At 36.2% G+C, this 26,794-nt stretch overlaps 1 protein-coding gene across 2 annotated transcripts in view; it reads right to left on the reverse strand.

Annotated features, from left to right (window-relative positions):
- Positions 1 to 26,794, reverse strand: part of TEX11 (testis expressed 11) — a 359,673-nt gene that overhangs the window by 47,565 nt on the left and 285,314 nt on the right. For both annotated transcript variants that reach the window (XM_035288474.3, XM_078362393.1), the window contains exons 22-25: positions 26,337 to 26,423; positions 24,206 to 24,276; positions 22,551 to 22,667; positions 13,337 to 13,409 (exon numbers count right to left, since the gene is read on the reverse strand). In XM_035288474.3, coding sequence (XP_035144365.3) covers positions 13,337 to 13,409; positions 22,551 to 22,667; positions 24,206 to 24,276; positions 26,337 to 26,423 — 348 coding nt within the window. The remainder of the gene's footprint in view (positions 1 to 13,336; positions 13,410 to 22,550; positions 22,668 to 24,205; positions 24,277 to 26,336; positions 26,424 to 26,794) is intronic.

Genomic DNA, 26,794 nt, shown 5'->3' on the forward strand with positions numbered 1-26,794 from the left:
AGAAAACAGGGAAAACCAAGCAAGCAAAATGAAATGCAAAATGAAATTGATTGTAACATCTTCCTGGTTTCCTCATCAGTTAATGAATTCAATAAAATCTCTGATGTGTTCATTTAATGTTCACAAAGAATCATGGTTATATATATTTTTTTCCCTTGAGATGGAGTTTCCCTCTGTTACCCACATTGGAGTGCAGTGGCAGGATCTCTGCTCACTGCAATCTCTGCCTCCCAGGTTCAAGCAATTCTCCTGCCTCACCCTCCCAAGTAGCTGAAATTACAGGTGCCCACCACCTCGCCCAGCTAACTTTTGTATTTTTAGTAGAGATGGTGTTTCACCATGTTGGCCAAGTTGGCCTCCAACTCCTGACCTCAGGTGATCTGACGGCCTTGGCCTCCAAAAGTGCTGGAATTACAGGCGTGAGCCACTGCACCCAGCCGAAAGTTGAACTTCTAATACTAAAATGTACAAAACCAAAAATATTTTTATAAAAAATTCTGCTAACTCTAACATTTTAAGAAACCAAATTTAAGGCAAATCTTTGGCAAATGAGATTGATTTAATAATTCTTGTTTAAATCAACAAACTGAAGAGACAACCCACAGAATGGGAGAAATGTTTGCAAACTACCTCTCTGACAAGGGATTTAATAAGCGTGTGTGTATATATATATATATATATATATATATATATATATATATACACACACACACACACACACATACAGAGCTCAAACAACTCTATAGGAAAAAATCTAATAATCTGATTTTTAAAATGAGCAACGGATCTGAATAGACATTTCTCAAAAAAGACATACAAATGGCAAACAGGCATATGAAAAGGTGTTTCACATCACTGATCATCAGAGAAATGCAAATCAAAACTACAATGAGATATCCTCTCATCCCAGTTAAAATGGCTTATATTCAAGACAGGCAAAAACAAATGCTGGTGATGATGTGGAAAAGGGAACCCTTGTACACTGCTGGTGGGAACATAAATTAGTACAACCACTATGGAGTAGAATCAGCAATCCCACTCCTAGGTATATACTCAAAAGAAAGGAAATCAGTATACTGAAGAGATATCTGCACTCCCATATGTATTGTAGCACTATTCACAATAGCCAAGTTTTGGAAACAACCTCACTGTCCATCAACAGATGAACGGATCGAGAAAATGTGGTACATATACAAATAAAGCACTATTCAGCCATTAAAAAGAATGAGATCTAGTCATTTGCAACAACATGAATGGGACTGGAGATCATTGTGTTAAGTGAAATAAGCCAGGCACAGAAAGACAAACCTTTCATGTTCTCACTTATTTGTGGAAGCTAAAAATAAGCCAACTTACCTCATGATAATAGAAGGTAGAATGAGGGTTACCAGAAGCTGGGAAAGGTAGTGGGGGAGAATGTGGAGATGGGTAATGGGTAAAAAATATAGGAAGAATGAACAGACCTAGTGTTTGCTAGCACAACAGGGTGACCACAGTCTGTATTAACTTAATTGCACATTTAAAAATATCTAAAAGAGTATAACTGAATTATCTGTAACCCAAAGGATAAATGTTTGATGTGGTGGCTACCTCATATACCCTAATATAATTGTGCATGGCATGCCTGTATCAAAATATATTATGTAACCAATAAATATATACACTTATAATGTACCTACAAAAGTTAAAAACAGTAAAAAAATTTTTATTTCAAAGACCTATGTCATTTTTGGTGATTTATTTGTGTAAAGTATTAAACAAGCATACGTTTTATTTTACTTGGGTCTGTTTTTCCTAAATGTATACAGATTTACTCATCAAATAAGATAATGTTACTTATAATATTTAAGATTATGAAAAATGTAAATTTGTGTTCAACTGAAATTGAATCCCTGTTGACTTTTATTTCAGTAGTAATTACACTGTGTGGTATGTTAGATTTAAGATAATTTCCAATATATCTAATTAACTTAAAACACTGCATTGATATTGATTTCATTAATGGATAATCATTGGATACCTACATCAATTTTAGTTAAAATAGACTGCTTAAATATTGGTTACTAAGCATAGCTTTGTTTTTTTTTTTTGGAGACAGGGTCTCAATCTGTCACCCAGGTTGGAGTGTGGTGGCACAATCATGCCTCACTGCAGCTACAACCTTCCAGGCTCAGTCAATCCTCCTGCCACAGCCTTCTGAGTAGCTGGGACTACAAGCATGTACCACTATTCCTGGCTAATTTGTTAAAAATATTATGCAGCCATCAAAAATGATGAGTTCGTGTCCTTTGTAGGGACATGGATGAACCTGGAAACCATCATTCTCAGCAAACTGACACAAGAATAAAAAATCAAACGCCGCATGTTCTCACTCATAGGTGGGTGTTGAACAATGAGAACACATGAACACAGGGAGGGTAGCATCACACACTGGGGTCTGTTGGGGGGAAATATGGGAGGGACAGCGGGGGTTGGGGAGTTGGGGAGAGATAGCATGGGGAGAAATGCCAGATATAGGTGATGGGGAGGAAGGCAGCAAATCACACTGCCATGTGTGTACCTATGCAACAATCTTGCATGTTCTTCACATGTACCCCCAAACCTAAAATGCAATAAAGAAAAAAACTTACAGAGATAAAGTCTTACTATGTTGCCCAGCCTTGTCTTGAACTCCTGGGCTCAAGAAATCCTCCCACCTTGGCCTCACTAAGCATAGTTTTAAGTTTATATATTGTTGCTTTTTTTTTTGGAGATGGAATCTCTCTGTCGCCCAGGCTAGAGTGCAGTGGTGTGATCTCGGCTCACTGAAACCTCTGACTCCCAGGTGCAAGTGATTCTCCTGCCTCAGCCTCCCAAGTAGCTGAGATTACAGGTGTGTAATACCACACCCAGCTAACTTTTGTATTTTTAGTAGAGACAGGGTGTCACCGTGTTGGCCAGGCTGTTCTTGATCTCCTGACCTCATGATTCACTTGCCTCACCCTCCCAAAGTGCTGGGATTACAGGTGAGACACCATGCCCAGCCCCATATACTATTGCTTATTTTTATATGCTCTAAAGAAGCAATATCTTTGGGTCATGTTAATGGTTGTGTTCTTTAAAAGGGATGGGTGTGTACATAGAAAGTGCTACATGTGTTCATGAGCTCTGTTAATTTGCTGTAATGTTTGTGAGAGATAGTTTTCAATTGTACCCCTCAAATTTTCTCTTTGAAATATATATTATTTTGGTTAAAAGTTACAATTAGAACAAGGGGTTGAGATTATATTATGAGCAATAGTGACAAATGGGTACATGCTTCTGTTTTTAAAGGGAAAAGTAGTTTGTTCCTAAGATAGTAGTTCTCAAACTTTCTGTTCTCAGGACCCCTTCATACTCTGAAAATATTACTAAGGATTCCAAAAAGATTTTCCATATGTATGTTTTAAGTATCAATACTTGCCATATTATAAATTAAAACAGAAAACTTCAATATATTTATTGATTGAATTGATTTGAGATGAAGCTGTTGCATGTTGATGTCAATTTTAATAAAAATAATTTTATCTTGAAAATAAGATTACTTCACATTTTTGCAAAGTTCTTTAATGCCTAACTTAACAGAAATAATTAGATTCTATTATCTGCTTCTGCATTCAATCTATTACAGTATCACACGTCAGTGTCTCTGGAAAACTACACATCTTAGTATTATTATGAAAATAGTTTTGACCTGGCGGAAGCTCTGAAAAATTGTCAGCTTGTTCCAGAACATGAAAGAGCATAATGAAGGACAAACTTGGAAAGTGAAATTGTTTTGCCCTGGTTTAAACCTGAGTCTGAAATAAAGCTGTGCAATGTGTTAAAATTGTAGCAACGTTATCTACATTTTCATGGGCTTGCTTCCTTAGTTTACCAATTAATACCTTCACCATAATACAAAACTTATTCTTTATCTTCTGTGTAATCTACCTAAATTCTGTGTTTTACATGAATTCTGAGCTTTATGTTATATTTTTATTTTTTATTATTTAATGGAAAACAAAGAAAAAAGGTTACTGACTTGTCAAAGAGCTGAAGTTCTTTAGCTTTGTGTTACCTCCTATGTTTATTTATTTATTTATTTATTTGTTTGTTTGTTTATTTTTGAGATGGAATCTCACTCTGTCTCCCAGGCTAGAGTGCAGTGGCACGATCTCAGCTCACTGCAACCTCCGCCTCCCAGGTTCAAGTGATTCTCCTACCACAGCCTGCCAAGTAGCGGGGATTGCAGGGGTGTGCCACCACACCCAGCTAATTTTTGCCTTTTCAGTAGAGATGGGGTTTCACCATGTTGGCCAGGTGATCTCGAACTCCTGACCTCAAATGATCAGCCCATCTCGGCCTCCCAGAGTGCTGGGATTACAGGCGTGAACCACCGGACCCAGCCCTATGTTTATTTTTAATGTTTGTTACTTTGTTTAGATAGGTAACCAAGTATTGTTTATTAGGCAGTCATGATCCTATTTATTTTTATTTGTATAAATTTAAAGGATACAAGTTCAGTTTGTTACATGGATATATTAAGTAGTAGTAAAATCTGAGCATTTACTGTAACTCACTCAAATAATGTACATTGTACCCAGAATTTCTCATCCTTTAACCCCCTCTGCACCATCTCACCCTTCTCCAATGTCTATTATTCCACACTCTATGTCCATGTGCATACTTTATTTAGCTGCCACTTATGAGTGAGAACATACAGTATTTGACTTTCTGGTTCTGAGTTGTTTTACTTAAGATAATGGCCTCCAGTTTCATCCACGTTACTGCAAATGACCTGATTTCATTATACTTTTATGACTGAGTACTATTTCGTTGTGTATATCTTCATTCCACATTTTCTTTGTCCAATCATCCACTGACATACATGTAGGTTGATTCCATATAATTGCAACTGTGAATAGTGCTTTGATAAACATATGAGTGCTTGTATCTTTTTAATATATGGTTTATTTTTCTTTGGGTAGATACCCAGTTGTGGGGTTGCGGGATTGAAAAGTCATCAGAGAAATGCAAATTAAAACTACAATGAGATATCATCTTACACCACTCAGGATGGCCATTATTAAATTGTCAAAAAAATAACAGAGGTTGGCAAAGATGCAGAGAAAAGGGAATGCTTTACATTGTTGGTGGAAATGTCAATTGGTAGAGCCTCCATGGACAACAGTGTGAAGAATTTCTCAAAGAACTAAAGATAGAACTACCAGATCCTATTTTAATCAAGTGCTCAATTTGCCTCTAACAACTCTTGATTTTATCTTCCAAAAACTCAATCACAAATAGAGATTATTATGAACTACTGTACATCAAAAAATTATATGTTAGATAAAATGACAAATTCCTAAAAGCACACAAATTATTAAATTGACGTTGAAAGAAACAGAAAATCTCAACAGACCTATAACAAGTAAAGAGATTAAATCAGTAATTTAAAACCTCCCAATAAACCAAAGTCCAGGACCAGATGGCCTCACTGGTGAATCCTTCCAAACATTTAAAGAAGAATAAACACCAGTTCTCTTCAAACTCTTCCAAATAATGGAAGAGGAGAGAATACTTCCTAACTTCTTCTATGAAGCCAGCATTACCGTGATACTAAAGCCAAATGTAGACATCACAAGAAAAGAAAATTATAAACCAATATTCTTTATGGATATCAATTTTAAAAAAACTCCAACAAAATACTAGCAAACCAAATCTTATAGCATATTAAAGAATTATACACTCTGATTAGATGTGATTTATCCTAAGAACAAAAAGGTGGTTCAACATAAGCAAATCAATTAATGTAATATACCACATTAATAGAAAAAAATTATCATATTTATTGATGCAGAAAAATCATGTGATAAAATCCAAAATATTTTCAAGATAAACTAGAAATATAAGGAAATATCCTCAACCTGAGAAAGGGCATTAAAAAAATCTCCACAGCTAACACTATACTCAATGTTGAAAGCTTACCCCTAATATCAGGAACAAGAGAAGGATGCACTCTCTCACTACTCCTATTCAACATTGTATAGGAAGTTCTAGCCAGATAAATTAGGCAACAAAAAGAAAAAAGGCATCCAAATTGTAAAGAAAAAAGTGTAACTCTTACTGTTCACAGATGACATGACCCTATGTATAGAAAATCCCAAAGAAACCACAAGAAAGCTACAAATTCAACAAAGTTGCAGGCACAACATCACCATGCAAAAATCAATTGTGTTTCTATACATCAGCAATGAACAATCTAAAAAGGAAATTAAGACAACAATTCATTTACGATAGTATTCAAAAGAATAAATTTAGCCAAGGAGGTGAAAGGCTTGTACAATGATTACTATAAAACACTGATGAGGCTGGGCATGGTGGCTCACACCGGTAATCCCAACACTTTGGGAGGCCAAGGCAGGTGGATCATGAGGTCAGGAGTTCGAGACCAGGCTGACCAACATGGTTAAACCTCATCTCTACTACAAATACAAAAATTAGGTGGGCATGGTGGCATGCGCCTGTAATCCCAGCTACTCAGGAGGCTGAGGCAGGAGAATCCCTTGAACTTGGGAGGTAGAGGTTGAAGTGAGCCGAGATTATGCCACTGCACTCCAGCCTGGATGACAGAGTGAGACAAAAACAAAAACAAAAACAAAAAAACACCAATGAAAGACATTAAAGAAGACCTAAATAAATGAAAAGACAGCCCACATTTATGAATTAGAAGACCTAATATAGTTAAGATGTCAACACTTCAAAGTTTATATTACCCTAAGCAATCCCTGTCAAAATTCTACCAGTCTCTTTTTACAGAAACGAAAAAGTCAATTCTCAAATTTATGTGGAATTGTAAGGTGCTCCAAAAGTTCAAAACAATCTTGAAAAAGAACAAAGTTCGAGGGCCAACACTTCTGTTTCAAAGCTAATTACAAAGCTACAGTAATAAAAACAGCGTGGTACTACCATAAGGATAGATATATAGACCAAAGGAATAGAATTGACAGTGAAGAAACAAACCCATACATCTATGGCAGACTGATTTTCAACAAGGGTGTCAAGACCATTACATGGGCCAAAGAATAGTCTCTTCAGGCCAGGCATGGTGGCCTATATCTGTAATCTCAGAAATTTGGGAGGCCAAGGCATGTGGATTACCTGACGTCAGGAGTTTAAGACCAGCCTAACCAACATGGTGAAACTTTGCCTTTACAAAAAATACAAAATCATCTGGGCATAGTGGCGCATGACTGTAATCCCAGCTACTTGAGAGGCTGAGATAGTAGAATCACTTGAACCCGAGAGATGGAGGTTGTAGTGAGCCAAGACTGTGCCATCACACTTCAGCCTGGGCAATGAGTGAAACTCCATCTCAAAACAAACAAAAAAGAATAGTCTCTTCAACAAATGATGTGGTGGCAACTGGATTTCTACAGGCTAAAGAATGAAGTTGGATGCCTACTACACCACTGAATACAAAAATGAACTCAAAATGGATCAATGACCCAAATATATAAGCTAAAACCATAAAACTCTTAGGAGAACATATAGGAATAAATCTTCATGATTTTGGATTTGGAAATGGATTCTTTGATGTGACATCAAAAGCACAAGCAACAAAAGAAAAGGTAGATAAATTGGACTTCATCAAAGTTAAAAACTTTTGTACATCAAAAGACATTTTCAAGAAAGTGAAAAGAAAACATACAGGATTTGCAAATCATATACTTAAGAAGGGTTTAATATACAGAATATATAAAGAAATTCTAAAACTCAACACCAAAAACAACCCAATTTTAAATATGGGCAAAGAACTTGAATAGACAAGTCCCTTCCCTCCCTCAAAGATGAAATACAAATAATCAGTAAGCACATGAAAAGATGCTCAACATCTTTAGTCATCAGAGAAATGCTAATCAAAACCATGAGATACTATTTCACTACTAGAATGGCTATAATAAAAAATGGAAAACAACAAGTGTTTGCAAGGAGGTGGAGAAATTGATACATTTGCTGGTGGAATGTAAAACGGTGAGAACGAACTAATACGGTAAATTGGTACCAGTAGAGTGAGGTACTGCTATAAAGATACCCAAAAATGTGGAAGTGACTTTGGAGCTGGGTAACAGGTTAAGAGACTGGAACACTTTGGAGGGTTTAGAAGATAGGAAGATCTGGGAAAGTCTGGAACTTCCTAGAGACTTGTTGAATAGTTTTGGCCAAAATGGTTATAGTGATATGAACAATAAAGCCCAGGCTGACATAGTCTCAGATGGAAATTAGGAACTTCTTGGGAACTGGAGCAAAGGTCACTCTTGCTATGCTTTAGCACAGAGACTGGTGGCATTTTGCCTCTGCCCTAGAGATCTGTGGAGTTATGAACTTGAGAGAGATGATCTGAAATTGGAACTTACATTTAAAACAGAAGCAGAGCATAAAAGTTTGGAAAATTTTTAGCCTGACAATGCAACTATAAAGAAAAACCCATTTTCTGGGGAGAAATTCCAAGCTGGCTGCAGAACTTTGCATTAGTAAAGAGGAGCCAAATGTTAATCACAAAGACAATAGGGAAAATGTCTCCAGGGCATGTCAGAGACCTTCAAGGCAGCTCCTCCCAACACAGGTCCAGAGGCCTAGTAAGTAAAAATGGTTTCCTGGGCCAGGCCCAGGGCTTCACGGCTTTGTGCAGTCTTGGCACTGTGACTTAGCCACATCCCAGCCATGGCTAAAAGGGGCCAACATACAGCTCAGGCCATTGCTTCAGATGGTGGAAGCCCCAAGCCTTGGTGGCTTCCATGTGGTATTTGTGCCTGTAGGTGCACAGAAGTCAAGAACTGAGGTTTGGGAACTTCTACTTGGATTTCAGATGATATATGGAAACGAATGGGTGTCCATGGAAAAGTTTGCTGCAGGGGTGGAGTCCTCATAGAGAAACTCTGCTAGGGCAGTGAAGAAGGGAAATGTGGGGTTGGAGCATCCACAGAGTCCCCACTGGGGCACTGCCTAGTGGAGCTGTGAGGGCCACCATCCTCTAGACTCCAGAATGGTAGATCCACTGACAACTTGCACAGTGCACCCAGAAAAGCTACAGACACTCAATGCCAGCCTGTGAAAGCAATCAGGAGCAGGACTGTACCCAACAAAGCCATAGGGGCAGAGCTGCCCAAGACAATGGGAACCCACCTCTTGCATCAGCATGACCTGGATGTGAGACATGGAGTCAAAGGAGATAATTTTGGAGCTTTAAGGTTTGATGCCCTGCTGGATTTCAAACATGGATGGGGCCTGTAGCCCCTTTGTTTTGGCCAATTTCCCCCATTTAAAATGGATATATTTACCCAATATCTATACCCCCATTTTATCTAGGAAGTAACTAAATTGCTTTTGCTTTTACAGGTTCACTGGTGCAAGGGACTTGCCTTGTCTCAGATGAGACTTTGCACATGGACTTATGGGTTAATGCTGGAATGAATTAAGACTTTGGGAGACTGTTGGGATGGCATGATTGGTTTTGAAATGTGAAAGGCACATGAGATTTGGGAGGGTCTGGGATGAAATGATATGGTTACGCTTTGTGTCCCCATCATAATCTCATCTTGAATTGTAAGCTCCATAATCCCCATGTGTCAAGGGAGAGACTGGGTGGAGGTGACTGAATCAGGAGGATAGTTCCCTCATGCCCTTCTAATGACAGTCAGTTCTCGTGAGATCTGATGGTTTTATAAGGGGCTCTTCTCCTTTAGTCGGCACTTCCTTCCTGTTACCTTGTGAAGAAGGTGCCTTGCTTCTCCTTTGCCTTCTGCCATGATTATAAGTTTCCTGAGGCCTCCCCAGCCATCCTGACCTGTGAATCAATTAAAACTCTTTCCTTTATAAATTACCCAGTCTCAAGCAGTTTTTTATATCAGTATGAAAATGGACTAATACACCATATAATGGAAGGGAATTTTGACACAACCTATGACATGGATGAATTGTGAATACATTATGCTAAGTGAAATAAGCCAGTTACAAATATTGTATGATTCACTTAAAGGAAATATCTAGGGCTGGGCATGGTGGTTCACAACTGTAATCCTAGCACTTAAGGAGGTCAAGGTGGGAGGACAGCTAGAGCCCAGGGTTCAAGGCTGCAGTAAGCTATGATTGTGCCACTACACTCCATCCTGGGCAACAGAGCAAAACCTCAACTCAAAAAAAAAAAAAAAGAAATATCTAGAATATGCAAATTCATAGAGGCAGTAAGCATATGAGAGGTTACCAGGGGCTGGAGAAAGGGGAAATGGGGAAGTTATTCTTTAGTGGGTAGAGAGTTTTTATTTAGGATGATGAAAAAAATTCGAAAATAGATAGTGGTTATGGTTGTACACTTAAAAATGGTTAAAACAGCACATTTTATGTTATATATATTTTACCACAAAACTTTCATGAAATGATGTACTGTTCTCCGTTAAAGAATTTTACCTTCCTTCATTCTGATATTGGTCACCTTAACTACAGCCATTAAATCTCTATAATGTATAGACAGTTAAAAAAATTTGAAGACTGCCTGAAGTCTATATATAGACTATATAAATACACAGATATATCTTTCTGTATATAGTCTAGCTGTGTGAATATTTAAAAATATACTTAGACTTTACATATATATATATATATATATATATATATATAGAGAGAGAGAGAGAGAGAGAGAGAGAGAGAGAGAGAAACCTTTATCTCTATCTCACTATATTTCTCTATTCCATCTACAGTCTAGTTGTATTCCAAAAAAAGAAGAAATCCATTATTTTGGTGGACAGCATTCTGACATACTTTTTTTATGTTTATTTTTGGAAACAGAGTCTTGCTCTGTTGCCCAGGGTGAAGCGCAGTGGCACATTCTTGGCACACTGCAAACTTTACTTGCGGAGTTCAAGCAGTTCTCGTCTCAGGCTCCCGAGTAACTGGGATTACGAGCACACGCCACCATATTTGGCTAGTTTTTGTATTTTTAGTAGAGTCAGGGTTTTGTCATGTTGGTAGGGTGATCTTGAACTCCTGGCCTCATGTGATCTGCCCACCTTGGCCTCCCAAAGTGCTGGGATTACAGGTGTGAGCCACTGTGGCCGGCCTTGATATACTTATTTAAAGAAAATCACAGAGGCAATGAACTTTACTCTGAGCACTGCTTCAACACTTTAAGTTCTAGTATGAGGTGTTTTTTTTTGTTTTTGTTTTGTTTTGTTTTGAGACAGAGTTTTGCTCTTGTTGCCCAGGCTGGAGTGCAATGGTTTGATCTCAGCTCACTGCACCTCTGCCTCCCGGGTTCAAGCGATTCTCCTGTCTCAGCCTCCTGAATAGCTGGAATTACAGGCATGTGCCACCATGCCCAGCTAATTTTGTACTTTTAGTAGAGACAGGGTTTCACCATGTTGGCCAGGCTGGTCTCGAATCCTGACCTCAGGTGATCCGCCCGCCTCAGCCTCCCAAAGTGCTGGGATTGCAGGTGTGAGCCACCGTGCCCAGCCCTACTATGAGTTATTTTCATTGCCATTAGATCCTAGATATATTGTAGTATGGGTTTTTTTTAAATTTCCAGGTGGTAGGGTTTTTCAAAAAAAAGATTCCATTATTAATTTCTAGCTTTTGCATTGTGATCAGATGATGTTGTCTGTTTTATTTACATGTCTTGGAATTTATTCAGGTCTTCCTTGACATCAATTTTGTAAAAATTCAAAAGGTACTTGAAAAGATGATATATTTTCTGTTCTCAGGATACACAGTATATTTTCAGGCTATAGAGTTTATTTCCATTAAATCTTCTATAATAAGTATTTTATTTAGGTTTTCTCTATCCCTACTTTTTGTTGTTTTTATTCATTTAAATTACTATCATAGACTAAAAGGAGTAAATTAAATTTTATGCATTTATGTTCTTCCTTATAATTCCTAAAATTTTATACCAAAACTGTCAATGACATAATACGTAGCAAAAACAAAGTGATAGACCAATAATTTCTAAATGCTGGAAAACAGAATTCATCAACATATTAAATTAACATACCATAACCAAATAGGGTTTATTCCAGAAATGAAACGATGACTTAATTTTATAAAATCAATTATTATAATTCATTATATTAATAGTTCAAAAGGGAAAATATGATTATCTCCATAAAGTCTGAAAAAGCATATAATTCAATTGAATATCCGTTGATTTTAACAAATTCTGAAACAGGGACAGAAAAACACACTGTAAAAGCTTTAGTCTAAACCTAAAAGCCAATACCACATTTAATGAGGAAACAGTATCAAGATATTATGTAACTTCCAAAGGCTTACTATTATTTAGATTTTAGATTATTTTTATTTATTTATTTGAGATGGAGTTCCACCCTTGTTGCCCAGGCTGGAGTGCAATGGCACCATCTCGGCTCACCACAACCTCCACCTCTGGGGTTCAGGTGATTCTCCTGCCTCAGCCTCCTGAGTAGCTGTGATTACAGGCATGTGCCACCTTGCCTGGCTAATTTGGTATTTTCAGTAGAAACAGGGTTTTTCCATGCTGGTCAGGCTGGTTTCAAACTCCTGACCTCAGGTAATCTGCCTGCCTTGGCATCCCAAAATGCTGGGATTACAGGCATGAGCCACTGCACCCAGCCTATTTAGATAATTTTATAACAAAATATTAGCAGTATCTGATATCTTGATTGTGATTTGGAAGACTAGCTTACATTCAGTTAAACTTAAAGCTTGATTAAATTAGACATTAAATTTAGTGATTTTAAGATTAATAATATTATGTTGAACAATAATAAAATATTTAGTGCTATACTTTCATATAAAGCAAAGTAAAAAATATTCTTATTCTAAACAGTGTGTTATGGAGTCAATACTGATAGAGTGGGGAAAAATCAGTTCTTAAAGAATCATTTGGGCCAGGGGTGGTAGCTCGCACCTGTAATCCTTTGGGAGGCCAAGGTGGGCAGATCTCTTGAGGTCAGGAGTTTGAAACCAACCTGGACAATATGGTGAAATGCTATCTCTACCAAAAAACACAAAAATTGAGCCAGGTATTGTGGAGAATGTTTGTATTCTCAGCTACTCGGGAGGCTGGGGTGGAGGAACTGCTTGAACCCAGGAGGAAGAGGTTGCAGTGAGCCAAGATGATGTCACTGCACGCCAGCCTGGGTTACAAAGTGAGATCCTGTCTCAGAAAAACAACAACAAAAAACATTTAACTGGTTATCAAGTACTGCAGTGGCACAAATTTCTGGTGACGAAAGACTTGTTTATTCAGATTCTAAGCTCCTTTCAAACTGTGTTACCAAACTTCCAGTTCCCACTGTACCTGTTTGTTTCAGCAAATTCCAGATCTCATTGCATTTGTGGATCTCCTCAAGTGCACGATTCAGGAATGTGGTCTGTTTGGCAACAATGCAACAAAATAATTAGTCTCAACAAAAAAGAACTGTAAGCAAATTAATATAATCTCATATTATTTTCATTAAAAACAGGTAAAAATCAAATCATAGAAAAATGATAGTTTAAACTGAACATTTTGGAATTTATATAGAAATATTAGCCTCTATTTGCACCTTTCCTTATTGTCCCAGAAAATCAGGATTAAATAGAAAATTTTGAGCATTATCAATTTCTTTAACAATCTAGAACAGAAGAGAAACATTTCTAGAATTGTTGTATGAGGAGCTCCAAAGGTCCTCTCCTCAGCAAAACAATCACCATAACTAGTGAAAATTAGAAAACATAATCATGTAAAGGCTCAGGAAATTACCCTGAGGATATAGAGAAAATGAAGAAACATTTATTCCAGGAAATCTACTACTTGTTAGTAAGAACAGTAAGAGCCTGTGACACTTAAGCCATGATTCACTCACCATCCACCAGCTCAGTGTGATGTAAGCACTGCTTTAGGTGGGTGTGGCCAAGAAGATGAAAGTTTCTCTACCTCCAGTTTCTGGGCTAGGGATTCTCTGGAGGGCCAGACTGCTGGCACTTCTCATCACCCCAGGTCTGTATTGTAGAAGCTCTGTTATAAACAAGCATAGCTCAGATGCTGAGAGCTCTCTTTCTCTACCCAGCACCTATTTGTAAGGAAGGCAAAGCTCTATCCTAGGCATTGCAAATTCAAGATACTGGGTCTCAACTGCTCTCATCTCAGCTGCTTATAGGATAGAGTGTCCATGCTAGGAGCAGAAAGCCAAGAATATCAGGGACTACAACACTTGCCCAGTCTTCCACTCATAAAATTGGATTGTCACTGACAGAAATGGGTCACTGTCCGTGCCCCTAGCTCCAAAACAGTGGTTCTGTTTCTGCCCAGTAGGAGAGGCAGAAAATTAGAAGAGTGGGCTCTACAGCACTCTCTAAAGAAAATGACAATTGGAATAGAGCCTGGAAAAGTTCAAGTCTAAGGACACTGTAAAAAATCATGGAGATTTTGGTAGTGAGCAATTAAGAGATTGGTAGTTCAAGGATATTAAGAAGAAAATAATAGACCAACTAGAAGTTTATAGAGAGAAGTATGTGAAGAGACAGCTAAGAAGATACCTGTACCTTCAAAGGGGACTTATTTTAATTGGAACAGGCTGTAGGGCAATTTATGCACAAGAGCATTTTCACACACACACACACACACACACACACACACACACACACACAGAGTAATCACCTAGCAATTAGTCAAGACTAACAGCTGGATGTGCTACCAATAGAAGAAGGCCATCTAGAAGCTTAAGAGGTCAGATCAGGAAACGAGTAATAAAGAATCCTCCTAAAATCACTGTCATCCATTACCAGAGAAAGGGGTAAGCATGACTTCATAGGCAAAGACGGTGCCTTCCAAGGAGTGACATCAGAGTCTATGTACTATGGGGAAAATAGACCACTATTTCCCTATAACTAATTCACTAAACAAATGAAGAAGCAAAAATTAACATTCACAAACCCCATGGGGAGATCAGTACCCAAAGATACAATGTATTATCTAAAACGTACAGTTTTCAACAGAAAATTACAAGATATGCAAAAAGACAGGAAAGTGTGACCTCTACATAGGAAAAAAGCAGGTAAAAGAAACTGACTTTGAAAAGGCCCAGATGTTAAACTTAATAGACACAGAATTCAAATAAGCTATTTCAAGTATGTTCAAATAACTAAATGAAACCACACTTATGGAAGGTATGACAAAAATGTTCATCAAAAATGAATCTCAATAAAGGGATAAAAATTATAAAAATCAGATGGAAATTCTGGAGTTGAAAATGACAATAACTGAAATTTAAAATCTCATTAGAGGGCATCAATATTAGGTTTGACTTAGGAGAAGAAGCAATCAGCAAAAATAAAGATAGATCAGTAGAGATTATGAAATATGAGAGCAGAATGAAAAAGAAGAAAAATAAACGAAGCCTCAGTTAGACATGGGACACCATTAGGCTCACTAACATATCCATAATGGGATTACCAAAACAATAGGAGAGAAAGAGAAAAAAATATTTTAAATGAATGGATGAAAACCCCCTAATTTTGATGAAAAACAATAATCTACACATTCAAGAAGCCCCCAAAACTCTAGGCAGAATCAAGAAAGATATCCAACCCAGATACATTACAAAATGGTAAAAGACAAAGAAAAATTTGAAAGTAGCAAGAGACACATGACTTGCCACATATAAGGGTGATTAAAATTAATAGCTGACTTCTCATTAAAAATAATAAAGGCCAGAAGGTAGTGGGACAACATATTCAAATTGATCAGAGAAAAATGATAGTCTACTAATAATCTAGTATCTACCAAAACTATTATCCAGAGAAGTTGAAATAAAGATATCCCTGGATAAACAAGAGCCGAGAGAATTTGTTGCTAAGAAACAGTCTTTCAGATTGAAAAGCAAGTAATGCCAGACAGTAATCTGAATACAGATGAAAAACAAAGAGCACTGGTAACATTATATAATTATAAAAATAACATGAATAAAGTATATATTTCTTCTTAAAAAACTATACACACACACACACACACACGTGAATACATATTTGTATTGTTGGGCCTCTGACATACAGAAATGAAATCTATTTGACAATAATAGCACAAGAGGCAGGTGGGAAGAAAGCCGTTTTGAAGTAAGAAAATGAGACTGATATGGTTTGGCTGTGTCCCCACCTGAATCTCATCTTGAATTGTAGTTCTGATAATCTCCACGTGTGGTGGAAGGGACCTGTGGGAGGTAACTGAATCATGGGGGCAGTTTTCCACATGCTATTCTCATAATAGTAAGTTCTCACAAGATCTGATGGTTTTGTAATGGGCGTCCCACTTCACTTAGCTTTCTTTCTCTCTCCTGCCACCCTGTGAAGAGGTGCCTTCCAGCATGATTCTAAGTTTCCTGAGGTCTCCCCAGCCATGTGGAACTATTAGTCTATTAAACCTCTTTCCTTTATAAACTACCCAGTCTCAGGTATTTCTTCATAGCAGTGTGAGAATAGACTAATCCAGAGACCATATGGTAACTCTAATCTACAGAAAAAAATGAGGAGAAGCATAAAAGGTAAGTAAGATGGTTAATGTAAGAAACCATGAAACATACTTTCTTCTCTAAGTTTCTTTTTTTTTTTGAGATGAAGTCTCATTCTGTCACCCAGGCTGGAGTGCAGTGGCACGATCTTGGCTCACTGCAACCTCCACCTCCTGGGTTTAAGTGATTCTCCTGCCTTAGCCTCCAAAGCAGCTGGGATTGTAGGCACCTGGCACTATGCCCAGCTAATTGTTTTTGTATTTTTAGTAGAGACAGGGTTTCACTATGTTGGCCAGGCTGGTTTTGAACTTCTGACCTCAAGTGATCTACCCACCTTGGCCTCCCAAAGTGCTAGGATTATAAGTGTGAGCCACCATGCCCAGCCTCTTCTCTGAGTTTCTTTAAAAGACACAAAATTCTATAAAGTGATACCATAAGATGTATTCTTGTGTTTGGAGCATATATAGATGTAATATTCATAACAAAATAGCATAAAAAGAGGAGAGAACAGAGCTAATAGGAATAGCATTTCTATATCTCACTAAAATTGGGTTTATAAATTGATGCCAATTCTGGTAAGATCTATATTGTAAGCCCTAGAGTGACCACTAAGAAAATAACTCAAATACTGTGTAAAAATCATTAAAAGAATAAAAATGTTACATTAGAAAACATTCACTTAATGCAAAAGAAAGGGTAAAGGAGAAAATCAAGAATAAAAAATACATGAGACGTACAGAAACCAAGAAGTAAAGTGGCAGAAGTAAATTCAACCATAAAAATAATATTAAATGTGACTGCATTAAAAATCCAGTAAAAGGCAAAGATTATCATATTGAAACAAAGATAATCCAACTACATTCTGTCTACAAGAGAAGCATATTAGGTTCAAAGATAAATAGGTTGGTTGTGAAAGGATGGAAAAAGTTATGTTATGGAAAAATTGATCATAAGAATGTTAGACTAACACTACTAACATAAGACAAGAATGGACTCTAAAACAAAAAATTTAATAGGGACAAAGAGGAATATTTTATGATGTTAAAAGAGCCAATCCATTGGGAATATACAGCAATTATAAACATATATGCACCTAACAACAGTGCCCCAAAAATATCAAGCAAAAATGGATAGCATTGAAGAAATAGATAATTCAACTTTTATTAGTTGGAGACATCAATAGCTGACTTTAAGTAATGAATAGAATAAGTAGGCAGGAAACCATCAAGGATATGGAACACTTGACCAACACTATCAAACTATTAGACCTAACAGCCATAAAACATATCACTAACCCAAGTAGACTGTACATTCTTCTCAAGCACACATGCATGGCACTTTCTCCAGGATAGCTCCCATGCTAGGCCATAAAACAAAGTTCAAATAAATGTAAAATAATTGAAGTGACAAAGTATGTACTCTGACCACAGTGGAATAAAATTAAAAATCAGCAAGAGAAAACAATTTGGGAAATTCACAAATATGTATAAATTAAACAACAGATTCCTAAATAAATGAGTCAAATAAGAAAACACAATGAAAATTAGAAAACACTTTGTGAGATGAATGAAAAAAAATACAACATACCAAAATTTATGAAACGCAGTTCTTAAAGGGAAATTTATAGCTGCAAAAGTTTATATTTAAAAAAAGAAATATCTCAAATCAGTAACCCCAAGTTTTACCTTAAGAAACTGAAAAAACAAAAGCAAATTGAATATTAAGCAAGCAGAAGGAATATTTGAGTGGGAATTATGAAACAGAGACAAGAAATGCAATAGAAAAAATGAAGCCAAAACGACTTTTGAAAAGAACAACAAAATTGGTAAACTTTTGTCTATACTAAGAACAAAAAGAGAGAAGACAAAAATAACTAAATTAGGAGGTATCAATACTGACCTTACAAAGATAAAGAGGATTATAAGAAAATACTATGAAAAACTGTAAACCAACAAATTAGATCACTTAGATGTCATGGATAAATTCCTAGAAAGATAAACTACTAAAACTGACTCAAGAAGAAACACAAAATCTGAATAGACTACAAAAAGTAGTGTAAAATTTATAATCTAAAAACTACAAAACATTGTTGAAAGAAGTTAAAGACCTAAATAAATGGAAAGATATTCCATGTTCATGAATCAGAGGCTTTAATATTCTCCCTAAACTGATCTACAGTTTCAATGCAACCCCTATCAAAATCACAGCTGGCTTTTTGCAGAAATCAACAAGTTGGTCTTAATAAAAATTCCAAGGACCTAGAATAGCCAAAACAACCTTTAAAAAGAAGAACAAAGAGGGAGGACAAACACCTTTGTATTTCAAAATTTCAAAACTTACTACATAAAGCTTACTACATAATTATCAAAGCAATGTGCCCTAAGGATAGACATAGATGTCAATGGAATAGAATTGAGAATCAACCTTCTCATTTATGGTCAAGTGATTTCCAACAATGGTGCCAAGATAATTCGATGGGAAAAAAAAACCAGTCTTCAACAAATCGTACTGGGAAAAATGAACAGTCAAATCCAAAACAATAAAGTCAGACCTCTATGTCACACCATACACAAAAATTAACTCATTATAGACCTACATGTAAAAGCTGAAAATATAAGACTCTTAGAACAAAACACTGAGGTAAACCTTCATGACTTTGGATTAGGAAATGGTCTTAGATATAACAAAATAAAATGAATATCATCAATATTAAAAATGTATTTCAAAGGGCACTAGCAAGAAATGGAAAAGACAAACCACTGAATAGGAGAAAATAATTGTAAATCATGTATTTGATAAGAGTATAAAAAATATATAAAGTGATTACAACGCAATGGTAAAAAGACAAATAGGCTAATTAAAAATGAGCATGAAGTGCTTTGGGAGGCCGAGGTGGGCAGATCACTTGAGTTCAGGAGTTTGAGACCAACCTGGCCAACATGGCAAAACCCTATCTCTACGAAAATACAAAAATTATCTGGGCACAGTGGCTTGTGCCTGTAGTCCCAGATACTTGGGTGACGGAGGCAGAGGAATTGCTTGAATCTGGGAGGCAGAGGTTGCAGTGAGCCAAGACTGTGCCACTGAACTCCAGCCTTGGTGACAGAGCAAGAATCTGTCTCTAAATAAATAAATAAATTCAAAAAGACTTCAATAGATATTTTCCAAACAAGATATACAAATGACCAATAAGCACATGAAACGATTATCAACATCATTAGTCATCACAGAAATGCACATCAAAACCACAATGAGGTATCAATTTATACTCACTAGGACAGCTACAATTAAAAAGATGTAACAACAAGTGGTGGCAAGGAGGTGGAGAAATTAGAATCCTCATTCATGGTGGGAATGGAAAACGGTACAGATGCTTTGAAAAACTCCAGCATTCCTCAAATGATGACATATAGAGTTACCATATGACCCAGCAATACCACTCCTAGGTATGTATCATATTGAAAGAAATGAAAACATATGTCCATGCAAAAATTTGTATATCAATGTTCATCAGAGCATTATTAATAATAGCCAAAAACGGGAAACAACCCAAATGTCCATCAATGGATGAATGGATTTTTAAAATGTGATATATTTATACAATGGAATATTATTCAGCCATAAAAAGAAATGAAACACTGACACATGCTACAACACAAAGAACCTTGAAAACATTATTTAGGCATTTATAAAAGGAGCTAGTCAGAAAAGACTACAGACTATATGATGACATTTATATGAAATATCCAGAATAAGCAAATCTATAGAGACAGAAAGTAAATGGTTGCTTAGTGCTGGTGGCAGGCTATGAGAAGTGACTGCCAAATGGGTAAGGGGTTTCTTTTTAGGGTGATAAAAATGCTCTAAAATTAGATTGTATCAATAGTTGCACAATTCTGAGAATACTCTAAAAACCAATAAATTGTAAATGAGTGAACTCTAAGTTATGTGAATTATGCCTCAATAAGTCTGTTAAAAAGCAATACTTTTTGTATAGAAGGCCAGGCAGTAAATATTTTAGGCTTTTCTAGCCATATACATTCTCTTTTACATATTTTTATTTATTTTCAACTATAAACCTTTACAAATGTAAAAACCACTCTTAGCTCTCAGTCTGTAGAAAATCAGGCCAGTGGCCTGATTTGGCCAGTTGGCAGTAGTTTACCTACTCCTGCTCTAGGAAAAAGATGTGGTTCCTTGACAAATTACAATTACTCTGTTTTTACCTATCCCTCACTTTCCCCTAACTCATACTCAGAAGTGTAGAGGCAATGTTGATTAAACTGTGAAGTTCATCTATATTCCTTCATCAGCTACTTATTTAAAAATATTCCCATTTATGAGGATTTAGAGAACAGGGAGCAGATGTATACAACAGAAATTAACAAGTATTCTTTAGAGAGACAGAGTACCATGGTCTGATTCATCACTTAGATGATAAAAGGCAGAAGTGCATCTTCAATTATCTAAACAGACATCTTTTCAAAAGCAAAGAAGATTACAGAAGGGTTACTAGTTTAGAGACTTCTTAGGAAACACAGAGGTGTACATAGGAAAGAACACAGAATAAAAAAGAACGGTAGTTAGAAACAAACAAAATAATGACTGTACTTAAGAGTTTGTGAAATTTCTTTCACATCAATGTGATCTCCATTCACTGAGATAAAAAATTAAACAAACTCAGGATTACCAAGCAAAAATGAAAAACTTTTAGAAATTAAAAAGTACTATATATAAATAAAATATTTTTTTTTTAGTAAAGCAAAAGTCTCTATTGATAATTAAATTACATTTACCTTTGCCTGTTAAATAGTTTTGTTTGTTTTGCTCTGGGGCAGGTAGAGTCTTTTCTCACCTTCTTTTAAAATAATAATACTTCCTAAAAGAGAGTCCCCTTTATTCCTCAGGGACAAGAACTTTGGTTTCTTTATCTCTGTATCCCCAGTACCTAGAAAGGTGTCTGGTGCTCAAATGTTTTTTGAGCTGAACTCAACAATGGAAGGGAAAAGAAGCAAAATAGCTGGCAGAGATCTGGTGAGAGTTTGTTCCAGATCCAAAGAACAAGATGAAAGAAAAGATTAATAGGAGGAAGAAAATAAACAATAAGGGGTTTATATCACGTGGAGAGGAGAGAAGCTGACAAATATGGGAAATTAGGAAGTTTTCTTTGTCCAGGTAAGATAAACCAAGCAGAGAGATCTAGAACTTAAAAATCATACAAAAATGCTATGGGTCTGATTTGGAGACAGTTTTCTTAGATTGAAAGAAGAAAGGTAAACAGCTAAAAGCAAATCAATAATCTGGTGTTTGAGAGACTGTGATCTGGATAGCTTCTAAAAGGGGTAACATTTAAGAACCTGATAGGGAAATTCAGGCTAATGTAAGGAATTCTGTCTTGTAAAAATTAAGTTAATGAAATATTTAAGGATGTGGGACAAAGAAAGCAAATGCAATCGAGAGAAGAGAAACAAGATAAGTAATAATTTCAGATGGCTATCAAAGCTATGGAAATAGATGAGTGCTTCCTTAGAAGATGTGACAAGAAACAAAAGTGGGTCCACACCCATATATAAATCACAGGCAGACAATGAAGATAAAGAATATTTAAAAACGTTTTTGGAAAGAGTGGTCCATAAAAAAAGGAATTTTTAAAAACTTATTTATTTTTATTTTGAGACGGAGACTCACTCTGTCACACAGGCTGGAGTGTAGTGGTATGATCTCAGCTCACTGCAACGTCCACCTCCCTGGTTCAAGCAATTCAGGAAGGGGAATTTTAAAAGAGGAGATACCAAAAAAAAAAAAAAAAAAAAAAAGGAGATACCTAATCTTCTTAAAAGAAGAGGCCACACCAAAAGTAACCTTTGCATAGGAAGGAATTAGCCATTACAAACTTTTGAAATCAAGATGCTGCTGGAGTGGAGAAAAGGATTCTCTAAAGACAATCAAAAAGAACTGCATTAGGGAAGGCAAACATATCAAATAGCACACTGAATTCTTGTCTTTTCTTTGAAGGTTGCACATTACCTGTTCAAAAGTTGTTGAAGCTTTTCTCCCTTGCTCTAGATCAACTGCAACTGCCATAAGTAAACATGTTTTCCGTGCAATCAGAATTACTTTATCGGAAGGACAAAGCTGGGACATCTGATAAGAAGGAACCAGAACATCAATGAATAGTGAGAATTCTGCCAGGTGAACACAAACAATCAGAATAAAAATCAGCAACTTCCTGTCTGAATGAGAAAATTCAGCTGGAAAAGCACATGTCACCACATAAATGATATAAAATATAATGCTGATTTATGCTTTTAATTTTATATTTCTTTCCATTGTTTTTAATACCTTTCTAGAGATAAAAAGCTTCATTTCTTCACAGTTTTCCTATCTTTTCCAGTGACAAGTAGTATCATTTGCCCCTGTATTTCTATCTAGTGATTTACTTCTTGGTTTATGCTGCAATTTCTAAGTGATTTTTCCCCTGGCAAATAGATTTTTCCCCCTTTGTATTGAATAGAGCCAAAATTAGTACATATATTGTCATGGTTGAAAGAGGCATTGTCAGATCTTGACAGGCATTAGGCATGACCTCATCACTAACATTGCCTAGTTTTAGGAAAAACTCCCAGCTACTACAATAAAACTCTAGGCCATTTGGATTCTTACATGCCAATCCTACAAGTCCTATCACAAATACCAAAACTAAAAACAATTTATTTCACTTAATTAAAATGGCAGTTATGTCTAAACTTGCAAAGACTGTTTCTTAATCTCCCCAAACATTCAGTGATCATAATCATCATTGTTATTAAATTAATAGCATTTAAGATACCCAATCTCTTTAGGTCTCAGATTACTCTTATGTGAGATGAAGAAGTTGTGGTAGATATTCTTTATACTTCTTTCTAGCTCTAAAATCCTTAACATTTAATTGACCTCAACATATCATACTGTGTACCAAATGTGTATGAAGACTACTCTTTAGCCCTTCTTCTTTTATTCCCCTATCAATACTTTGTACCCTTTCTGGCATTTAACTTCTACCTTGTAGGCCAACGACTATTTAAAAATGCTTAGAATTAAATAATAAAACTCACAAATCACTACACACAGAACCTGCTCTAGGAAAGTTATAAGGAGGCTTAAGCTTCTTATCTCCTTTTTCAACCCCGGCTGCCCCCAGATACTTATTCTATATTCTTGTAGACTTATTCCCATAAGTCTTCATAATATGTTAGTAATTAACAACTATTTAAGAGTATTCCCTTCCTATAGATATTTACATTTTAATATAGGAGTTTGGGAGACTGAAATCCCTTCAAAGGCAAAGAAATAAGTCTTAAATGGTAGAACTTTAGGCTCCCTGATGGGTGTTTCTGATATTTTTGGTATAGAAAGATATGCCCCACATTGTTATGTTATACCCTATATAACATAATTTGTATATATATATACACAAATATATATGTGTGTATGTGTATGTGTGTGTATACGCGCACATACACACACACGCACCGCACCCTCTCTATATATAAACAAATTCTTAGGTCATTTCTGCTTACACATATATTAAAAGTTCCTAGATTAAGAGACAATCCCAGTCTATATTTAGTCCTTTACTATAGCCATAGTGGTTATACCCTTGTTGTGGTCCATACATGAGATACTTATTAAAAGAAACTTACCTTATAAGAAAGTATGAAAAACTCTCTCATTATCACTGGATCTTTGTCAGATTGCACAGCCAAGTTCCAAGCTGGAAATTGACATAAAATAATGTAATAATATGAAAATCTACCATTTAGTCTGTACCACTATAATTTCTGCTATTTATACCTTTGATATTAACATACTAGTAAGGGGTTACTCAAGGTTTAAAAAATTAACTTTAGGTTTGTAAAGAAAATTTTTCCAGGTAAATTTAGAGACTCTTATCAATTCTAATCTTCAATACTAGACCAATACCTGAGAGAGGTACTGGTGAATTTTTTAAAATTGAGGACATACAATAAGAATTCTTAGTTGAGGCCAGGCTTGGTGTCTCATTCCTATAATCCCAGAACTTTGGGAGACCAAGCAGGAGGATTGTTTGAAGCCAGGAGTTCAGTACAAGCCTGGGCAACAGAGCAAGACTCCATCTATACAAAAAAAGAAACAAAACAAAACTAGCCAGGTGTAGTGGCACACACCTATAGCTCCAGCTACTCAGGAGACTGAAGTGGGAGTATCACTTGACACCACGAATTTGAGGTTACAATGAACTATGATGGCACCACTGCACTCCAGTCTGGGCAGCAAGACTGTCTCAAAAACAAACAAACAAAAAAACCTTAGTTGACACGAATCTATTTAAAAATGAAGATAAACATGGATAGAGCTCACCAACTCGCAGTGGTTAAAGTAAAAATTCAGCAAAGAACAAGGTACACTAGAATCTAGAGTTGAGAAAAATTCTGGAAAGATTCATGTCTTCCAAAGAGCAGTAGAAGCCCTCATCAGGTAATAGCTTCATCTTCACCTTGGAATATCAAAATTAAAATGCAGTAAAAAACATACCTTTCAAATCTTCAAAAGAGTAAAGTCTCCCAACTTGTCTATATTTTAGATGTTTGTTATTTTTCATTATTTGTTTCTTAGAAGTCAGATGTCAGATTGCTGCATTAATTCCCTTTCTCCTAGGATTAAAGCCCTATTAAACCTCATAAAGCAGGGAAAGGTTCATGTAGAATCAGTCCACTTTGTGGCACTGCTGCTTAATTGCTCATGCTTACTTGTTACTGTAGTAACAGCCTCCACAAGTTTTTTTTGCTAATTTTTTTTTTTTTGAGACAAAGTCTCACTCTGTCACCCAGGCTGGAGCGCAGTGGCATGATCTCAGCTCACTATAACCCCTGCCTCCCGGTTGAAGCAATTCTTCTGCCTCAGCCTCCTGAGTAGCTGGGACTAGAGGTGCACGCCACCATGCCTGGTTAATTTTTGTATTTTTGTAGAGATGGGATTTCACCATATTAGCCAGGCTGGTCTCAAACTCCTGACCTCATGATATGCCAGCCTCGGCCTCCCAAAGTGCTGGGATCACAGGTGTGAACCACTGTGCCTGGCCGCCTCCACAAGTTTTAAAATCACTTTTATTGAAATAGAGCCATTATAAAGTATATTACACAACTCATAATTGTACAGCTTACTGAATTTTCACAAAGTGGAAATATTCACGCATCTGGCACCCAGATCAAGAAAGATCTTGAACATTACCAGAAACCCTGAAGCTCCTACAACTTACAAGTCCAACTCCTTTTCTAGGATAACCACTATCCTGACTTCTAACACCATATATTAGTTTTGCCTGTTTTTAAAATTATAAATAAAATGAACAATGCAATATGTATTCTTCAATGTCTGGCTTCTTTTGCTCAACATTATGTGATTCATCCACATTGTTGTATATAGTTTATTTTTGGTCAATCACATTTAGAAATAAATTAAGTATTTCAAACCAAGTTCAGGAGTACAACCTTGGGGACCTGTAGTTATAGTTTATTCATTAGTGTAATCTTAGACTCATTCCTATAGAAAAGGAAGACAACTAATGTCCATTGAGAATCTACTATGATACCAAGTACATATGCTGTTTCATTTAAAACCCTTAATAACTATATGAAGTATATATAATTATTTCCATTTTATAAAGTAATGAAACAGATTAAGCAAGTTATCACTGTACCCACAGTTACAAATGAAAGATCCAGATTTTGAAATCACATCTGTCTGATTCCACCCCCCCACAATGTTTCCCATAGCCAAAGAATTTCCTCTTACCCATTTTTCGAAACCACTGAGCTTCATTAGCTCTTGACTCCAAACTGAAGGCTTCTTCACCATTAGGCTGAGAAAGTTTCACAAAGGCTGCATCAAACAGGAAAATTTGATACTGAGAGTTTTATCTTATACTCTAGCAAAGTTCTTTAATCCTGCTTTAAGAACAGTCTTACAGGAGTTTGAATTTAGAAAGTTCTTTTTTGTGTGTATGTGTGTGGGTGCACACCAAAAGTAATTAAAATGACAAAAAGCATTACTGAGTTCCAAGAAGTTGTTAATTCAAACTCTGGGAACAAACATGTCTTTGGAGAGATTTATAATTTTAATCAGTGCAATCATTCACCACCTGAGGTGGAAAGATATGATTTACATGTGAGGAAATAAAGAACAGAAACAATTGTTTAAAAGACTGAACTAGAGGACTGAGAATTGGAAGAGTATCAATACACTGACATAAT

This window comes from Callithrix jacchus, chromosome X (assembly GCF_049354715.1).
Source record: "Callithrix jacchus isolate 240 chromosome X, calJac240_pri, whole genome shotgun sequence".
Taxonomy (NCBI): domain Eukaryota; kingdom Metazoa; phylum Chordata; class Mammalia; order Primates; family Cebidae; genus Callithrix; species Callithrix jacchus.